Source organism: Pelophylax lessonae (genome assembly GCF_965119305.1).
Source record: "Pelophylax lessonae genome assembly, chromosome: 1".
Classification (NCBI taxonomy): Eukaryota; Metazoa; Chordata; class Amphibia; order Anura; family Ranidae; genus Pelophylax; species Pelophylax lessonae.
Genome location: NC_138768.1, coordinates 89,620,759 through 89,638,202, shown reverse-complemented (window position 1 = coordinate 89,638,202; position 17,444 = coordinate 89,620,759). Strand labels below are relative to the sequence as shown.

The following is a 17,444-nucleotide window of genomic DNA, read 5'->3' as shown; positions in this document are numbered from 1 at the left end:
ACCGACGTATAACTGCGGAGGGCATTACGGAAGTGGTTAAGAGGAACTGCAGTCTGCTCACATATTTTGTAATAAAAACATCTTTGCCATTCTGAAGCTTTCCTCCAGCCACTTTGCATATTATTTTATATATACTGTGATATATACTGTGATTCTGTATTTGCCAAATATTCTGCAGAAATCTCCCTCCACTAAGTCTGGCTGCAGCCATTTTAACTGTGGGCAGCTAATGCTATGGCATGTTCACTTCCTGGATTTACACAGACAAACATATTTACACACACACATACACACACTATTCTAGCTGGAAACAGCTGATTTTTAATGGAATATCTACATAGGTGTACAGAGGCCCATTTCCAGCAACCATCACTCCTGTGTTCTAATGGTACATTGTGTTAGCTAATTGTGTCAAAAGGCTAATTGATGATTACAAAACCCTTGTGCAATTATGTTAGCACAGTTGAAAACTGTTGTACTGATTAGAGAAGCTATAAAACTGGCCTTCCTTTGAGCTAGTTGAGTATCTAGAGCATCAGCATTTGTGGGTTAGATTATACTCTCAAAATGGCCAGAAAGAGAACTTTCTTCTGAAACTCGACAGTCTATTCTTGTTCTGAGAAATGAAGGCTATTTCATGCAAGAAATTGCCAAGACACTGAGTACTACTCTCTTCAGAGTACAGCACAAATGGGCTCTAACCAGAGAATATAAAGAGAAGTGGGAGGCCCCGGTGCACAACTAAACAAGGACAAGTACATTAGAGTCTCTAGTTTGAGAAATAGACGCCTCACAGGTCCTCAACTGGCAGCTTCATTAAATGGTAACCGCAAAACGCTAAACGCCAGTCTCAACATTCACAGTGAAGAGGCGACTCCGGGATACTGGCCTTCTAGGTAGAGTGGCAAAAAATCATATCTGAGACTAGCCAATGAAAGGAAAATATTAAGATAGGCAAAAGAACGCAGACATTGGACAGAGGAAGATTGGAAAAAAATTGTTATGACGAATCTAAGTTTGAGGTGTTTGGATCACACACAAGAACATTTGTGAGATGCAGAACAAGTGAACAGATGCTGGAGGAGTGTCTGACGCCATCTGTCAAGCACGGTGGAGGTAATGTGATGGTCTGGGGCTGCTTTGGTGCTGATAAAGTGGGAGATTTGTACAAGTTAAAAGGGATTTTGAATATGAAGACTATCGCTCCATTTTGCAACGCCATGCCATACCCTGTGGACAGCGCTTGATTGAAGCCAATTTCCTCCTACAACAGGACAATGATCCAAAGCACACCTCCAAACTATGCAAGAACTATTTATGGAGTGGCCAACGCAGTCACCAGATCTCAACCCTATTGAGCTGTTGTGGGAGCAGCTTGACCGTATGGTATGTAAGAAGTGCCCATCAAGCCAATTCAAATTGTGGGAGGTGCTTCAGGAAGCGTGGGGTGAAATTTCTTCAGATTACCTCAACAAATTGACAACTAGAATGCCAAAGGTCTGCAAGGCTGCAAATGGAGAATTCTTTGATGAAAGCAAAGCTTAAAGGACAAAATTATTATTTAAAATAAAATCATTATTTCTAACCTTGTCAATGTCTTGACTATCTTTTCTATTCATTTTGCAACTCATTTGATGAATAAAAGTGTGAGTTTTCATGGAAAACATGAATCTGTCTGGGTGATTCCCAAACTTTTGAACGGTAGTGTATATACAGACAGAAATACACACACACACAGACATACATATTATATATACACACATTTTATATATATATATATATATATATATATATATATATATATATATATATATACACACACACACACACACACATACATACATATACACACACACACACACACACACTCAGATCACTGCTTGACTGCCCATTTCTACTCATGGATCTCTGCAGTCTCCTGTTATATCTGCCCTCATCTAGCCCCCTCCAGCTTTGCAGCTCTCATTGGCTCTCCTATGACTGGCCCCTGCTCCCTTGCTGGCAAACTCTCACAAGGGTTTGAGAGAGAGCTGTGCATGAGGTCATTAGCCTAGGCTAATTACCAGACAAAAAAGAGGAAGTGGGCTGTATAAGGTATATACTAGCAGAAAAACTGGATTTTTGTCTTACCGTAAAATCCTTTTCTCTGATGTTCAATGACGGACACAGCACCTGCCACTCTATTGAGTTGGGTTTTATGTTCTTCTGACACTGCTTGTTACAAAACTGAAGACCTATAGCAGGAAGTGGGAGTATACCCCCCCCCCCCCCCCCGGGACTGCGCTATATGCATAGTCAAACTGTTTTCCACCTAGTGTCCTACTCCTGTAGGGGGCAGCATAAACCAAAGAGTCAAGAAGATGTGGAGCTGCATCAGTCAATGAACAAAAGATAAAAAATGTTTTATCCAAAGTTTAAACAACAAAGTCAGAGGATTCAATAGATGGAAAGGTGAAAAAACTACTGCTTTAAGTGGTTTGAAAAGCAGGAACACCGATCCAAGTAAATCCGTACAGAATACTGCCCTGGAAAGTCGCACATCCTACAAACGCCCTTTATTGTTCATGATCAACAAAAAAAGCAAACGGGTACAACATAAAGGCTAGGGAGGGGCTAAGTGGTTTGTCTGGTTTTTTTTTTTTCTTCATACTATCTTACTTTTTTCTGTGCAGGTTCATCCCTTTTCTTTCTGCTTTTTTCCTCCGATTTTGTGTAAAATATCTTGCTGAGAGAAATATCAAATGTGGCATAAGTTTTTAGAGCGCTGAGGAGCCAAGATGTGGAAGCATTGGTTTGTAAAAGGATGTAAACTGCAGTGATCTCTAGCAGTCTCTTGCAATGCATTGTCGGTGTTCAATATCTCCTGCGGCATGTCCACAGTCTCTGACTATCGCTTGTACCATGTCTGCAGTCTCTGACTATCTCTTGTACCATGTCTGCAGTCTCTGACTATCTCTTGTACCATGTCTGCAGTATCCGACTATCTCTTGTACCATGTCTGCAGTCTCTATCGCTTGTACCAAGTCTGCAGTCTCTGACTATCTCTTGTACCATGTCTGCAGTCTCGGACTATCTCTTGTACCATGTCTGCAGTCTCGGACTATCTCTTGTACCATGTCTGCAGTTTCTATCGCTTGTACCATGTCTGCAGTCTCTGACTATCTCTTGCTGCATGCTAGCAGTCTCTGACTATCTCTTGCTGCATGCTAGCAGTCTCTGAGCATCTCTCGTAGCATGCACATACATTCACCAAATCTCATATGTGTCATTTTGGCAATGTCAGGGACCACACTTGAGGACCCCTATTTCAAGTTGACTGACACTGATCTAGAGAGATGCAACTCCCTTTGCATATTGCTATGACACAGCCCCACTGAAGAAGTCTGAAAGATCCAAGATCCATACCTGCAGTGTATGCAGTGGCGTTGGTCATCGTTTTCCTAAATGGAGAAATGGCAGCTGCTCTTTCAGCTTCCAACTGAGCTACAGACTTTTTCTGCACAGGAACTCCGGTTGGGACTTTATTTGGTTGTGGTGCAGGAAAGATGACTTTCCCATCCTAAAGAAACACAAAAAGGTAAGATGGTTATTTAACTAAAAACAACAAATTCAGTTTTCATTAATAAAAAAAATGAATCCTTGAGCAGCAGTGAAACCTGCATTTTATGCGCCTTGGTTATCTAGTCTGTGTGGATACATTGCCAAGTTAATTGAAACCCAGTTGTCTCACGCTCTATTATCTCTTTAGATTCCTGCACCCCTGCTTGAATGATTTTAGATGAGGATATACTTTAAAATACCTGGTCAAAGAGCTGTTTTTTGGCCAGCTCTGTAGTTTGTTTTAAAAAAGGCCTGGATTCTTTCCTAAACTCACAAAATATAACTGGATACTAATATTTGAAAGGTAAACTTCATCCAGGGAATAACCAATTGCCTCTTGCGTGATCAGAAAGGATTTTTTTTTCCTGCTTGGGACCAAATTCTTTTTTGGGTTTTTTTTTTTGCCTTCCTCTGGATTTGCGGTGGGTATAGGATAGTATATGCAGGTTTTCTATTAGTGTGTGTTTTTTTTTTCTGTTGGCTGAACTAGATGGATTTGTGTCTTTTTTCAACCAGATTAACTATTGAAATATGTAGGGGTATCAGTGAAATGATTGCTTCCATTTCTCACAATGCAATGCATGGGATGACAGAGCTGAGTATCAGCCACACCCCTCAGCACAAACATTTTCATAGCACAGAAAAGACCTTTACACGCACATGAACTTTATTGGCATCCCAGTCTTAGTCCGTAGGTTTCAATATTGAGTTGGCCCACCCTATGAAGCGATAACAGCTTCCAGACGCTGGTTTGGGAGGTCAGGCACTCCTATTGGACGAAAAGGCCTGCCTCGCAGTGTCTGCTCTAATTCATCCCAAAGGTGTTCTAACGGGCTGAGGTCAGGACTCAAGTTCTTCCACCTCAAACTCGCTAATTCAGATCTTTATAGACCTTGCTTTGTGCACTGGTACGCAGTCATGTTGGAAGAGGAAGGGGCCATCCCCCAAACTGTTCCCACAAAGTGGGGAGCATGAAATTGTCCATAATGTCTTGTTATGCTGACGCCTTAAGTGTTCCCTTCACTGGAAGGAAGTTGCCAGGCCCAACCCCACACCATAATCCCTGTTCCACCAAATCAGTGCCTAACCTCACAAATGCACTTCTGGACATAGACACACTCCTAAACCTTGTGAACAGCCTTCCCAGAGGAGTCGAAGCTGTTATAGCTGTAAAGGGTGGGCCAACTAAATATTGAACCCTACGGACTAAGACTGGGATGTCATTAAAGTTCATGTGCGTGTAAAGGCAGGCACCCCAATACTTTTGACAATACAGTGTATGTCTAACCAGGTTTCTCACATTGTAAAAGTGCACTGGGTATAACTTGAACCTAAAGGACTGTACAATCATAGCTAGATTCTTTGCAAAGCTGCTGTATCAAAAAAGGTGGAGATACAACTATAAAAATGGAGGTTGTTAGTACAAAGTATTTTTGACTGCATATCTATTTATAAGACTTCAACTAAGCTTTAACCATGGGAATGATTTATGAAAACCATTTACACAAGCCATTACAGACCTTCGATGACATCTTCCATCCAGCCTGATTGATATGGGTGGTAAAATAGTTGGCAACAATATACATGATTTCTGATTTTTTAGTAGAGAAAATTGGAAAAATTTTCTCTGCATATGATGTACAATGTGTGGATACCTTAATATTTTCTTTATAGAAGCAAACCTTATGAGCCATTCCGTTCTTCTATTTTAAACACAAGAATATGGCATGTTCCTAGAACTACAAAAATAGCAGCAAAAACCAACACTCGTTATTTATGGCCTCATATTTACGTGTATTTCATTATTATATAATGTGGTGTTCAAATAAATAGCAAACATTTGCTTTGGAATGACTTTCCATCTAGCAAAAAATACTTTATTAAATAAAACTGGCAATGCATGAGTGCAATAAAACCCTACAAAAAAACACAAAAGCAGAAAGGAAAGAGTTGAACTGCTCGGGCCTAGACGGAATGTCAGCCTATTTACTCTTAGACTTGGCATAAGCAGCCATAATGGCAGCCAGTAATTAGGCCAGTGCTGGTCGGCTTACACAAAGACCTTTCTTAAAATACTATTTACTTTCAACTTTATCCAGTGTTGGTATTGGATGAGGGCAGCACTTCAAGAGAAAAAAAAGCAATCAAACAAAGAACTTTTCCTTAAAGAGGAAGTACACTTCCATCACTAAATTGTACCTATAGGTAAGCGTAAAATAAGGCTTACCTAGAGGTAGTGTAAATATTTACTGTCCATGTAGCCAGTGACATTACAAGCGCATGCGTTCTGAAGGAACGGCCAGCCGTGTTGTTCCTTCAGAGCCCTGTGCCGTGACCAGCGGTTCCCGCGTGCATGCACAGAAGTGACGTCATCCCGGCTCTTAGTCACAGAGCCAGAGTGCACAAACCCTAAAGGAAGACGGGTGAAGATGGAAGGGGCCTCTAGCGATGACATCGCATTGCTGGAAGGCTTTGTTTTCAGCTAAGTATCACATAATGTGCTAGTAGGAGAAACACACTAGCACATTATGCCTTTACATTGAAGGTAAGGAAAAATAAAAACATCCAGCGGTTTACAACCGCTTTAAATGAGACCACTCAGCATATAAATCACCATACATGACCAAGTGATTGATTTTTCTAACAGTTCCCCTCCAACAGGTTCAGGTCCATGCACACTGGGCTTAAAAAACGCTCGTTCTACAGGAGTTCTGTTTTTTTTCTCCTACCTGTATCAGCAGTGCCATGAAAAAGAATTCATACACCTTGAAAATTTTCAACATTTTGTCATGTTACAACCATAAAGGTAAATGCATTTTCTTGGAATTTTATGTGATAGACCAACACAAAGTGGCACAAAATTGTGAAGTGGAAGGAAAATGAAAGGATTTTCCAGATGTTTTACTAATAAATATCAGAAAAGTGTGGCGTGCATTTGTATTCATCCCCCCTGAGCCAATACTTTGTAGAACCACCTTTTGCTGCAGAGCTGCAAGTCTTTTTGGGGATGTCTCTACCAGCTTTGCACATCTAAAGAGGGAAATTTTTGCCCATTATTTTGCAAAATAGCTCAAGCTCTGTCAGATTGGATGGAAAGCACCTGAACAGCAATTTTCAAGTCTTGCCACAGATTCTCAATTGGATTTAGGTCTGGACTGACTAGGCCATTTTAACACATGAATATGCTGTGATCTAAACCATTCCATTGTAGCTCTGGCTGTATGTTTAGGGTTGTTGTCCTGCTGGAAGGTGAACCTCCACCCCAGTATCAAGTCTTTTGCAGACTCTAACAGGTTTTCTTCTAAGATTGCTCTGTATTTGGCTCCATCCATCTTCCCATCAACTCTGCCCAGCTTCCCTGTGCCTGCTGAAGAAAAGCACCCCCACAACATGATGCTGCCACCACCATGTTTCATGGAGGGGATGGTGTGTTCAAGGTTAATGTGCAGTGTAAAGCCCCGTACACACGTACCGATCGTCGGCGAACGATCGGCCGTCTTTTGTCCCCGGGCTGTCGGTGTCTGTTGAAAAGTGCAAAGACAGCACAAGAATTTTGTCCGCCGACTACAGCCGACTGCAGAAGTGATGTCATTTAATGGTTAACTTTCCCTGTGTTTTTTCTTTTCTGAGCATGCCCAGTCTTGCAAATCTGCGGTCTGTCGGCCGAATTCTGTACTGACTGGCGAACAATCGGCCGCTCTGGTGTCGGCATACAAAAATTTTAATGCTTGCATGACAGATTCTTGTCAGCAGAATGTGCGCTGACGGCTGTCGGAGGCATCATACTGACAAGCGTACAATCGGCAGATCGTTCGTCGGCCGACGCTTGTCTGCCGACGATCGGTACGTGTGTACGGGCCTTTAGTTTTCTGCCACACAACGTTTTGCTTTTAGGCCAAAAAGTTAAATTTTGGTCTCATCTGACCAGAGCACCTTCTTCCACATATTTGCTGTGTCCCCCACATGGCTTCTTGCAAACAGTAAACAGGACTTCTTATGGCTTTCTTTTAACAATGGCTTTCTTCTTGCCACTCTTCCATAAAGGCCAGATTTGTGGGCACGACTAATAGTTGTCCTGTGGACAGATTCTCCCACCTGAGCTGTGGATCTCTGCAGCTCCTCCAGAGTTTCTATGGGAATCTTTGCAGCTTTTCTGAACAATGCTCTCCTTGCCCGGCCTGTCAGTTTAGGTGGACGGCCATGTCTTGGTAGGTTTGCAGCTGTGCCATACTCTTTCACTTTTCAAATAATGGATTGTGCAATGCTCCGTGAGATGTTAAAAGCTTAGAATAGTTTTTTTATAACCTAAACATGCTTTGAGCTTCTCCACAACTTTATCCCTGACCTGTCTGGCGTGTTCCTTGGTTTTCATGGTGCTGTTTGTTCACTAAGGTTCTCTAACAAACCTCGGAGGGCTTCACAGAACAGCTGTATTAATAACGACATTAAATTACACACAGGTGGACTCTATTTACTAATTAGGTGACTTCTGAAGGCAATCGGTTCCACTAGATTTTAGTTAGGGGTATCAGAGTTAAGGGGGTTGAATACAAATTTTTTCAGATATTTGTAAAACATTTTGAAAACCATTTATAATTTTTCTTCCACATCAACAATTATGTGCTACTTTGTGTTTGTCTATCACATAAAATCCCAATGAAATACATTTACATTTCTGGATGTAACATGACAAAATGTGGTAGGTGCTTCTAAGTGCAGTATTAAAGAGTATTTATTCATAAAAAGCGGTTAAAACCACTTACAATGTAGTAAGTCAAATGAGCATATCAGGCAGCATAACAGGCATGCTGTAGAGTCCTTCGCCTTTAGGGGGGAGGGAAAGCTGGTCTGCAGCTGTGACAGGACAGGATTTGACAAAGAAGTGAATAGCTCATGCTCCGAAACAGGTTACCGCCCCCTTGGCGTCAGCTCTGGTCTATGCGTTCCAGAAGTCCATCGGCTATCTTGCTTCTTCCTTGTAAGTGTTTTTAAACGCTTTTTATGAATAAATACGCTTTAATACTGCACTTAAGAGGAGTGCCTCCCGTTTTTCCTATATTTCAAGAGGAGAATTTAGTGGTGGAAAAAAAAAAAAAAAAAAACATCACAAGTGCGTTTTTGATTTCAGAACTCTAAAAGCTCATAAACATGCATCAAACACGCCTAAACGCAGCATTAAGGCATTCAATGTCTTCAAGTGTATATTGAATATAGTGAAAAATGAGTAAAGAACAATTTGAAAAAACACTTTACAAATACCAATAAACTATCCTAAACCCTTGTGCAATATGAGCTACTATAAGCATTTTATGCCACTTTTTCTGCCAGAGGTTCTGGCATTTTATTTCTTCTCTTAATGTGCGCTCTTATTTATTCTTAATGTGCACTCTTTTATTTCTTCTCTTAATGTGTCTCTTCTCTTATACTAACCGATTTGCAAATTTTTCAGTCCATCCTGGGTACACTCCACTGACATACCTGGGTGGATGACATCAATGGGCACTCAGGCCTGAGCACCGTCCCATGATCATACATACCCGGGAGCCTTGCTCTGTAAAGGTTCGTTCACACATGTGTTAAATATAAAGAACGTAGCAATGCTCGTTACCACCCCTATGGCATTTATGATGCGTTTTCTTTGTGTTTATGAAGCACTGAAAATGCTACAAGAATGCTTGTTAAATGCTTTTCTAGTGGGAAATGATGTAGAGGTGATCTGCCTGGAAGCTTGGTTGGGGCGTGGTGTGATAGCAGACATTTTTGTGAATTCTCCACAAGATGTATTCATATGCTTTAATCTCTTCAACACTTGGCTTGGTCCAGCTCACCTTTACCGACACAAAAAGCTTTGCCACCGACAATAATGCTCAATGCCTTTGATTCTGCCTGGCATAGTCAGTATTGCTGGCTGGCTTGATGCTTTTGCATGAGCACAGAAGCAAATGGTGTTACCACATGGCTGATCTGTACAAACAGGAAGTGGCTGGAGCTGCTCTGTCCTAGTTCTCTATTATTTCCCAGTGCATTATGGGATACAGGAACCTCACTGCCTCTCCCCCAATGCCCAGCTAACACTTTATAAATGCTTCACTTACATAAATGCTCTAGCAGCTGTTGCAGTGAAGTTATAGGGTATATTTATTGAAATCAATGGAGACAGCTAACAAGTGTCGATACTTAATGAAAGGAACATGCTGCTTAATTTTTAACAGGACACAACACAACGCTACTGCTCCTGACTGAACTGCACTGTGTGGTGCCATTGTAATATTCAAGGCAGGCGTTAATGGGCAGTTATGAGGAAATGCTAAATAAATGGCATATATACACAGGGTATTGATGCACGTGTGAACGAGCCCTTAGAGAGACAGGGCCCTGACAGAGCAGAGAGACACACCCAGGAAGCACAGATCATTACCGTCTTATGATCAATACCTTACTGGTGGGTGGGCTATTGGGAAGTATTGCCACTCTGCCCTAAATTGTCTTTCAATAAACCTGTGCTTAGAGAAATATATGGGCAGTCATGGCTGACCTGGCTTTATATAGCACAAGTAATGCAGCTCAGTTCTGAGTTCATTAAAATGCAACCGGAAGATAAAATCCAACCCCCCCATCCCCCAAAGTGGGGGAAATTCCAACCTTAGACCGTTGCCATCTGAACATGGATCCCCAAAAAAGATTCCCCCTCACCTTTTGCTTTTATCACAAATCTAAAATTTAGAGTTTCCACTTACTTTCTGACTTGGTGACAATGATCACCAATAAAAATAAAAATATAGGGGTGCATCTCCCAGGGACAGACAGTAATTTGAACTGTCTAAAAAAAAAAGTTCTGCCTGTACATACACTTTAAAGCAGACTTTAACACTTCGTTATTCGTAATGCAGTGTTGCTTCTACGCTCTTCTTTACTTGACTGAGATGATTTGAGCTTTGTGACATGGTGCATTATGCTGCTGGAAGGAACCATCAGAAGATGGGTACACTGTAGTCATAAAGGGATGGACATGGTCAGCAACAATACTCAGGTAAGCCGTGGCATTTAACCAATGCTCCATTGATACTAAGAGGCCCAAAGTATGCCAATAAAATATCCCTCACACCATTACACCACCACTGCCAGCCTGAACCATTGATACAGCATGGATCCATGCTTTCTTGTTGTTTACACCAAATTCTGACCCTACCATCTGAATGTCACAGCTGAAATCCAGACTCATCAGACCAGGCAACATTTTTCTAATCTTCTATTGTGCGATTTTGGTGAGTCTGTGCAAATTGTAGCCTCAGTTTCATGTTCTTAGCCGATAGGAGTGGCACCCGGTGTGGTCTCCTCCTGCTATAGCCCATCTGCTTAAAGTTTCAATGTGTTGTGCATTCAGAGATGGTATTCTGCATACCTTAATTGTAACGAGCGGTTGAGTTACTGCTGCTTTTCCATCATCTCGAATCAGTCTGCCCATTTTTCTCTGACATCAACAAGGCATTTTTGTCCACACAACTGCCACTCCCTGGATATTTTCTCTTTTTTGGACCATTCTCTGTAAACCCTAGAGATGGTTGTGCACGAAAATGCCAGTGGATCAGCAGTTTTTAAAAATACCGTACTCAGACCAGCCTGTCTGCAACCAGCAACCATGCCACCTTAATCCCTTTTCTTCCCCATTCTGATGCTCGGTTTGAACTTCAGCAAGTCGTCTTCACCACATCTAGATGCCTAATTGCATGGAGTTGCTGTCATGTGATTGGTTGATTAGCAAGCATTAGAACAGGTATACCTAATAAAGTGGCTGGTGAGTTTGTGTACATACACATACATACTGTGTAGATACACTGTGTATCGCCAATCCACAACATAAAGCATCAGTTTATACGAAGTGGAGAGAAAGAAAGGTGCTGCTCATAGCAAGTACAGACATACTATGGGCCTCATGAAAGTTATCCAGGCTCTTGATGTATTCTAAAACATGAGCTTACCTTCATGACCACTGTTCCCCGGATTACATGATCCATGGTTCCATAGTCAAACTCATCCTTCAGGGCGTAGTAGAAATGGTCTTTGTCAGGACTGATGGCTTTCAGCAGTTTGGTAATGTTGTTGGAGTACAGTGTGCTGGCTTGTGAGGCCATTCGGCTGGGCAAATCTGTATAACCGACGTGTGTCACACCCTGAAAAGTTTAAGAAGTTTGTTATCTCAATTAAAGCAATTGCAAAAGAAATACACATCTGGAGACTTGAAAGGGTCATTCATATCAGCATACAGACTTCTACAAACAAGGAAGCTATGAGGGTTGATATACTAAAACCGGAGAGTGCAAAATCTGGTGCAGCTCTGCATGGTAGCCAATCCACTTCTAACTTCAGCTTATTCAATGAAGCCTTGATAAAAGCCGAAAACCGATTGGTTTGTATGCAGAGCTGCACCAGATTTTGCGCACTCCATTTTTAGTAAATCAACCCCATAATGTAAATATATTTAATTCCTAAAGCTAAACTCCAACCGCACAGCAAGATACATATTGGTAGGATTTACCAGCTTACAAACTTTGTAATGCATAAAGGAATGGTAAAGAACCCATAGGAGTTCTATAAGTGAGGAAAAAAAAATAAAGGCAAACAGCGGTCCTCCTGAAGAAGTCTACGCCATCTAGTGGACAAAACGCGTTGATGCGTGTTCCTGCATGCCACGGCTCACAGTCAGACCCACTGATCTCCATCCATCGGCTGCTTAGGCCAACGAATGCCACTCCACACAGCAGAGGGCAGCACAGAACTGGATATCGAGCCAGGGAGAACAGAGGCTCCGACTTATCCATCGGACATGGGACATGCTGACGGCACTTGCAGCTATACTTAAATGGAGCTGAATTGCAGACGGAATATATGCCCAGGGAACTGACCGGGAAGACTCCCGTACCTTCAAGTGACCCCACACTGACACAGCAAATGTGAGTACTACCCAGCGGCGTCACCGGCACAAAGTGGGATCAGCCATTAAAATACATTTAAGCTGATCACCACGGAACAGTGCTAGCTGTGTGGAGGGGAGAAGAAAAGGAGAGAGGAAGGGAAACCACGGACTGGCTTAGCGGTGGTCAACTTCCACCAGCTCTGCACCTTCACATGGAGGACATCTTCATATGTGCTTGAGGCAGGAAAGATTGTGCAAAATTCACCCTTACATATACATCATATTTTGTGCTTTCTACAGACTTGGTATCTATATGGCACCCACAGCCATTTATCCTGCATTTCCATGAAGAATTGTGCAACCATGGGCCCCCCAATACTCATGTACCACATTAGATATTTCACAGCCACTACCGGTAGAGAAGTGGTAAATAGTGAGTACAGACATCGACAGGATACTGTATGGCTGACTAGCAGCAGACAGCCCTGTTCCCTGTTTTTCACTGCAGCCTGAATCTTGGTATATATGCTCTAGCTGTTATTCATTATATGACTTTAGTACATGTGGCTTGACTATGAACCCGGGTGTATGCTTTTAGTGACAACGTTGTCCCAATTTTAACCGATTGTGTGTAGCTTGCTTTATGCAATTCCATTTATTTCTATTTTCTGACATTTAATAAAGTTCACTTAACCTAGGAGAGGTAGCTGTTTGCCCTTATTCTCTTCCTCCCTTATAGAAGTACTGGGGAGTCTTTCCTATTCCTTTATATGCATTGGTATCTTGTGTTTGGGAGCAGTTGAGAGGGGCTCCACTGTAAATTACTGTTCAGTCGGTATTCCACATTCTTAACCAGCTTTTTTTGATCCGGCTGTGCTTGTCTTTTCTATTTACGATACAAACTTTGTAACGCAATTCATCCAATATTCTGATTAAAATCTGAAACCTTCCTATAGACTACACCGAAGGTGAGCAATACAGCCAGATCTAGGACCTGCCTTAGACTTTGATTGAACAATGAGAGAGTAGCAGCATTCTAATGAGATTGTCACACCACTCGGTCCTCTTTGGAGTGGTGGGCAAAATCAAAATACATTAGCTTACACTATCCCTTCATTATAAAAGAAGCAGATACCCAGCAGGATGTAAAATATTCCTCAATTCATAATGCAGGAGAAAAAACAGAATACACAAAGCAGCTGAGAGCGGATCCGTTTCGGAAGCTTTGTAAATTTAGACACATGAAGAACTATGACTATTTTATGAGAATTACCACACATTACAAAGATAAAAAAAAAAAGAAATACCAGTAAAAACAAACACAGAAAATAGTGACCTACCTTGTGAACGTATAGTTCTCCAGGTTTGGTAGTTTCGATGTTACCACCAGCCTCTGATGCCAAGTCTACCACAACGGAACCTTCCTTCATGGATTCAATCATATCTGTCTTGAACAATACGGGGGCCCTTTTCCCTGTGAGTGAAGTAGAGCAAACATTACAAAATGTGTAATGATGAGGCGTTACATTTTTTGTTTTTTTTTTTAGATTTTGTTTATTTCTATACAAACCTACATATTATACATTTACAGGTAACTCTTTGGCTTTAAGCTCCTGATGAGTGGACAGGGTTCCACGAAAACGCGTAGAGATACTTAGATGCAACATTTAGCGCCGACCATGTAATTTTTATTGAATATATCTTGCCATTATAACAATGTTTTTAGTATATGCATTTTTTTGTGTCAGCCTTTTCTGTATACATGTCTGCATCATATTTGTCAATGACTGTATGTACAATAAATTATTACGTTTATAATCTAATTTTGTATATCTTATTTCGTGACCTGCCTCATTCAAAGTCACACGACCTCTGTTTTCTGTTTGTATTATCCAATAGGGATGGAAGCATGTCACTGTGCTTGCTTCGGATCATATTCCTCTAACAGAGATGTAATCAGGGCCTTAAAGCGCTAATAAACTCAAAACCAAAAATGGAAATATATTTCAGCTTACCAATCAGCTGCAGTAGCTGCATTTGTTTTCTTTTTTAGGCTCCCCCCCCCCCTCCCTCTATTTTCACCTGGTGATCGGGCCAGTAACACCCCTCCAGTATTAGAGTGCCCCCACTCTGGATGAAGGAGCACAGGGGCATAGCAGACAAAAGCATTGTCATTCTGTGGGGAGGAGTGTGTTATATGTAGTAGCAGACTTCGATACACTTTGAATGCCATTTGAATAATTTAAGTCAAACTCAAGCAAACACGTTATCATTTACAGAAAATATTTTTTTTCCTGCCGAGTGGGAGTAGAAAATGCCCTGGAATTGGTGGGAGTAAACAATGCCAAAGGGTTGGTGGTCAGTGGTACAAAAAATGTATATCATTGTGTCAGTGGGTATATCATTGGTGTGAGTGCCCCATCATTGTTGCCATTGGGATAATTAGTTCACCATTTCTAATGCCAGTGGGAGCAATTGTACCCCATCTTTGATGTCAGTGGAAGCAATAGTGCCCCAAGGGTCAGATAAAGGCAAGAAAGTGCTTCCACAGTTTGGAGACCCCTGGTTTAACTACTTGCCGACCGCCGCACAACTATTTACTGCGGCAGTCTGGCTCTCCTGGGCAAACCGGCGTAGGGCTACGTCGATCGCCCAGGAGCCTCTAGGGGGCGAGCACGCTCCCACCCCCGCTCGTTCCCCGACATCTCCGCGCGAGTGACCGGCGGCTCCGATGTCCGCCGGTCACTCGCGATCTCCCGCTGGAGAGGGAGAAAGGCAGGCGGCTAATGTAAACAAAGCCGCCTATCATTCTCCCTGATGTAACTTCAGAGACTACACGATCCTGCTATGTAGAATCGTATGTCTCTGTGGTTACATCACAAGCCACGCCCCCCACAGTTAGAATCACGCCCCTAGGGACACATTTAACCCACTGATCACTAATAAAGTTAACCCCTTCCCTGCCAGTGTAATTTTTACAGTAACAGTGCATATGTATAGCACTGATTACTGTAGTAATGTCACTGATAACCCCAAAAGTGTCAAAAATGTCAGTCAAGGGTCCGATCTGTCCGCCGCAATGTCGCAGTCCGGCAAAAGAAAAAAAAAAAATGGCAGAACGCCGCCATTACTATTTAAGAAAAAAACAATAAAAATGACATAAATCTTTCCCGTAGTTAGTAAACGCAATAACTTTTGCGCAAACCAATCAAAATACGCTTATTGCGATTTTTTTTCCAAAAATATGTACAGTGGGTACGGAAAGTATTCAGACCCCCTTAAATTTTTCACTCTTTGTTATATTGCAGCCATTTGCTAAAATCATTTAAGTTCATTCTTCTTCCTCATGAATGTACACATAGAACCCCATACTGACAGAAAAACACAGAATTGTTGACATTGTTGCAGATTTATTAAAAAAGAAAAACTGAAATATCACATGGTCCTAAGTATTCAGACCCTTTGCTCAGTATTTAGTAGAAGCCCCCTTTTGATCTAATACAGCCAGGAGTCTTTTTGGGAAAGATGCAACAAGTCTTTCACACCTGGATTTGGGGATCCTCTGCCATTCCTCCTTGCAGATCCTCTCCAGTTCTGTCAGGTTGGATGGTAAACGTTGGTGGACAGCCATTTTTAGGTCTCTCCAGAGATGCTCAATTGGGTTTAAGTCAGGGCTCTGGCTGGGCCATTCAAGAACAGTCACGGAGTTGTTGTGGAGCCACTCCTTCGTTATTTTAGCTGTGTGCTTAGGGTCATTGTCTTGTTGGAAGGTAAACCTTCGGCCCAGTCTGAGGTCCAGAGCACTCTGGAGAAGGTTTTTGTCCAGGATATCCCTGTACTTGGTCGTCCTGTCCCTGCAGCTGAAAAACACCCCCACAGCATGATGCTGCCACCACCATGTTTCACTGTTGGGACTGTACTGGACAGGTGATGAGCAGTGCCTGGTTTTCTCCACACATACCGCTTAGAATTAAGGCCAAAAAGTTCTATTTTGGTCTCATCAGACCAGAGAATCTTATTTCTCACCATCTTGGAGTCCTTCAGGTGTTTTTTAGCAAACTCCATGCAGGCTTTCATGTGTCTTACACTGAGGAGAGGCTTCCGTCGGGCCACTCTGCCATAAAGCCCCGACTGGTGGAGGGCTGCAGTGATGGTTGACTTTCTACAACTTTCTCCCATCTCCTGACTGCATCTCTGGAGCTCAGCCACAGTGATCTTTGGGTTCTTCTTTACCTCTCTCACCAAGGCTCTTCTCCCCTGATAGCTCAGTTTGGCCGGACGGCCAGCTCTAGGAAGGGTTCTGGTCGTCCCAAACTTCTTCCATTTGAGGATTATGGAGGCCACTGTGCTCTTAGGAACCTTAAAGAGGAAGTAAACCCTCCTCAGGAAGTTGTACCTATAGGTAAGCCTATGATAAGGCTTACCTATAGGTACTGTAAATATCTCCTAAACATGTACGGTTTAGGAGATATTTACCTTTAATGCAGCCAGTGACGTCACTGGCGCATGCGCTCTGAAGGAACGGCTGATCGTGCCGTTCCTTCAGAGCCCCGTGCCGTGACCGTCGGCTCCCGCGCGCGTGCGCAGGAGTGACGTCACCGCGGCTCCGGCCAATCAGATGGCCGGATGCCGCGATCCCGGAAGACGGGCGACTGAACATGTCGCTCGTCATACAGGTAAGAGAGCGGCACGGCGGGGGCTCGTTCTAAGGTAAGTATTTCATAATGAGCTAGTATGCGATGCATACTAGCTCATTATGTCTTTCTCTTGCAGGTTGCAAAAGAAAAAAAAAAACTTTTAACGAGTTTACAACCTCTTTAAGTGCAGCAGAAATCTTTTTGTACCTTGGCCAGATCTGTGCCTTGTCACAATTCTGTCTCTGAGCTCTTCTGGCAGTTCCTTTGACCTCATGATTCTCATTTGCTCTGAC

The 17,444-nt window shown here is 42.4% G+C and overlaps 1 protein-coding gene across 1 annotated transcript in view; it reads right to left on the bottom strand.

Moving 5' to 3' along the window:
• Nucleotides 1–17,444, bottom strand: part of NNT (nicotinamide nucleotide transhydrogenase) — a 245,293-nt gene that overhangs the window by 153,215 nt on the left and 74,634 nt on the right. The window contains exons 8-10 of the mRNA XM_082252359.1: nt 13,855–13,988; nt 11,580–11,771; nt 3,406–3,559 (exon numbers count right to left, since the gene is read on the bottom strand). Of these exons, the coding sequence (XP_082108485.1) occupies nt 3,406–3,559; nt 11,580–11,771; nt 13,855–13,988 (480 nt within the window). The remainder of the gene's footprint in view (nt 1–3,405; nt 3,560–11,579; nt 11,772–13,854; nt 13,989–17,444) is intronic.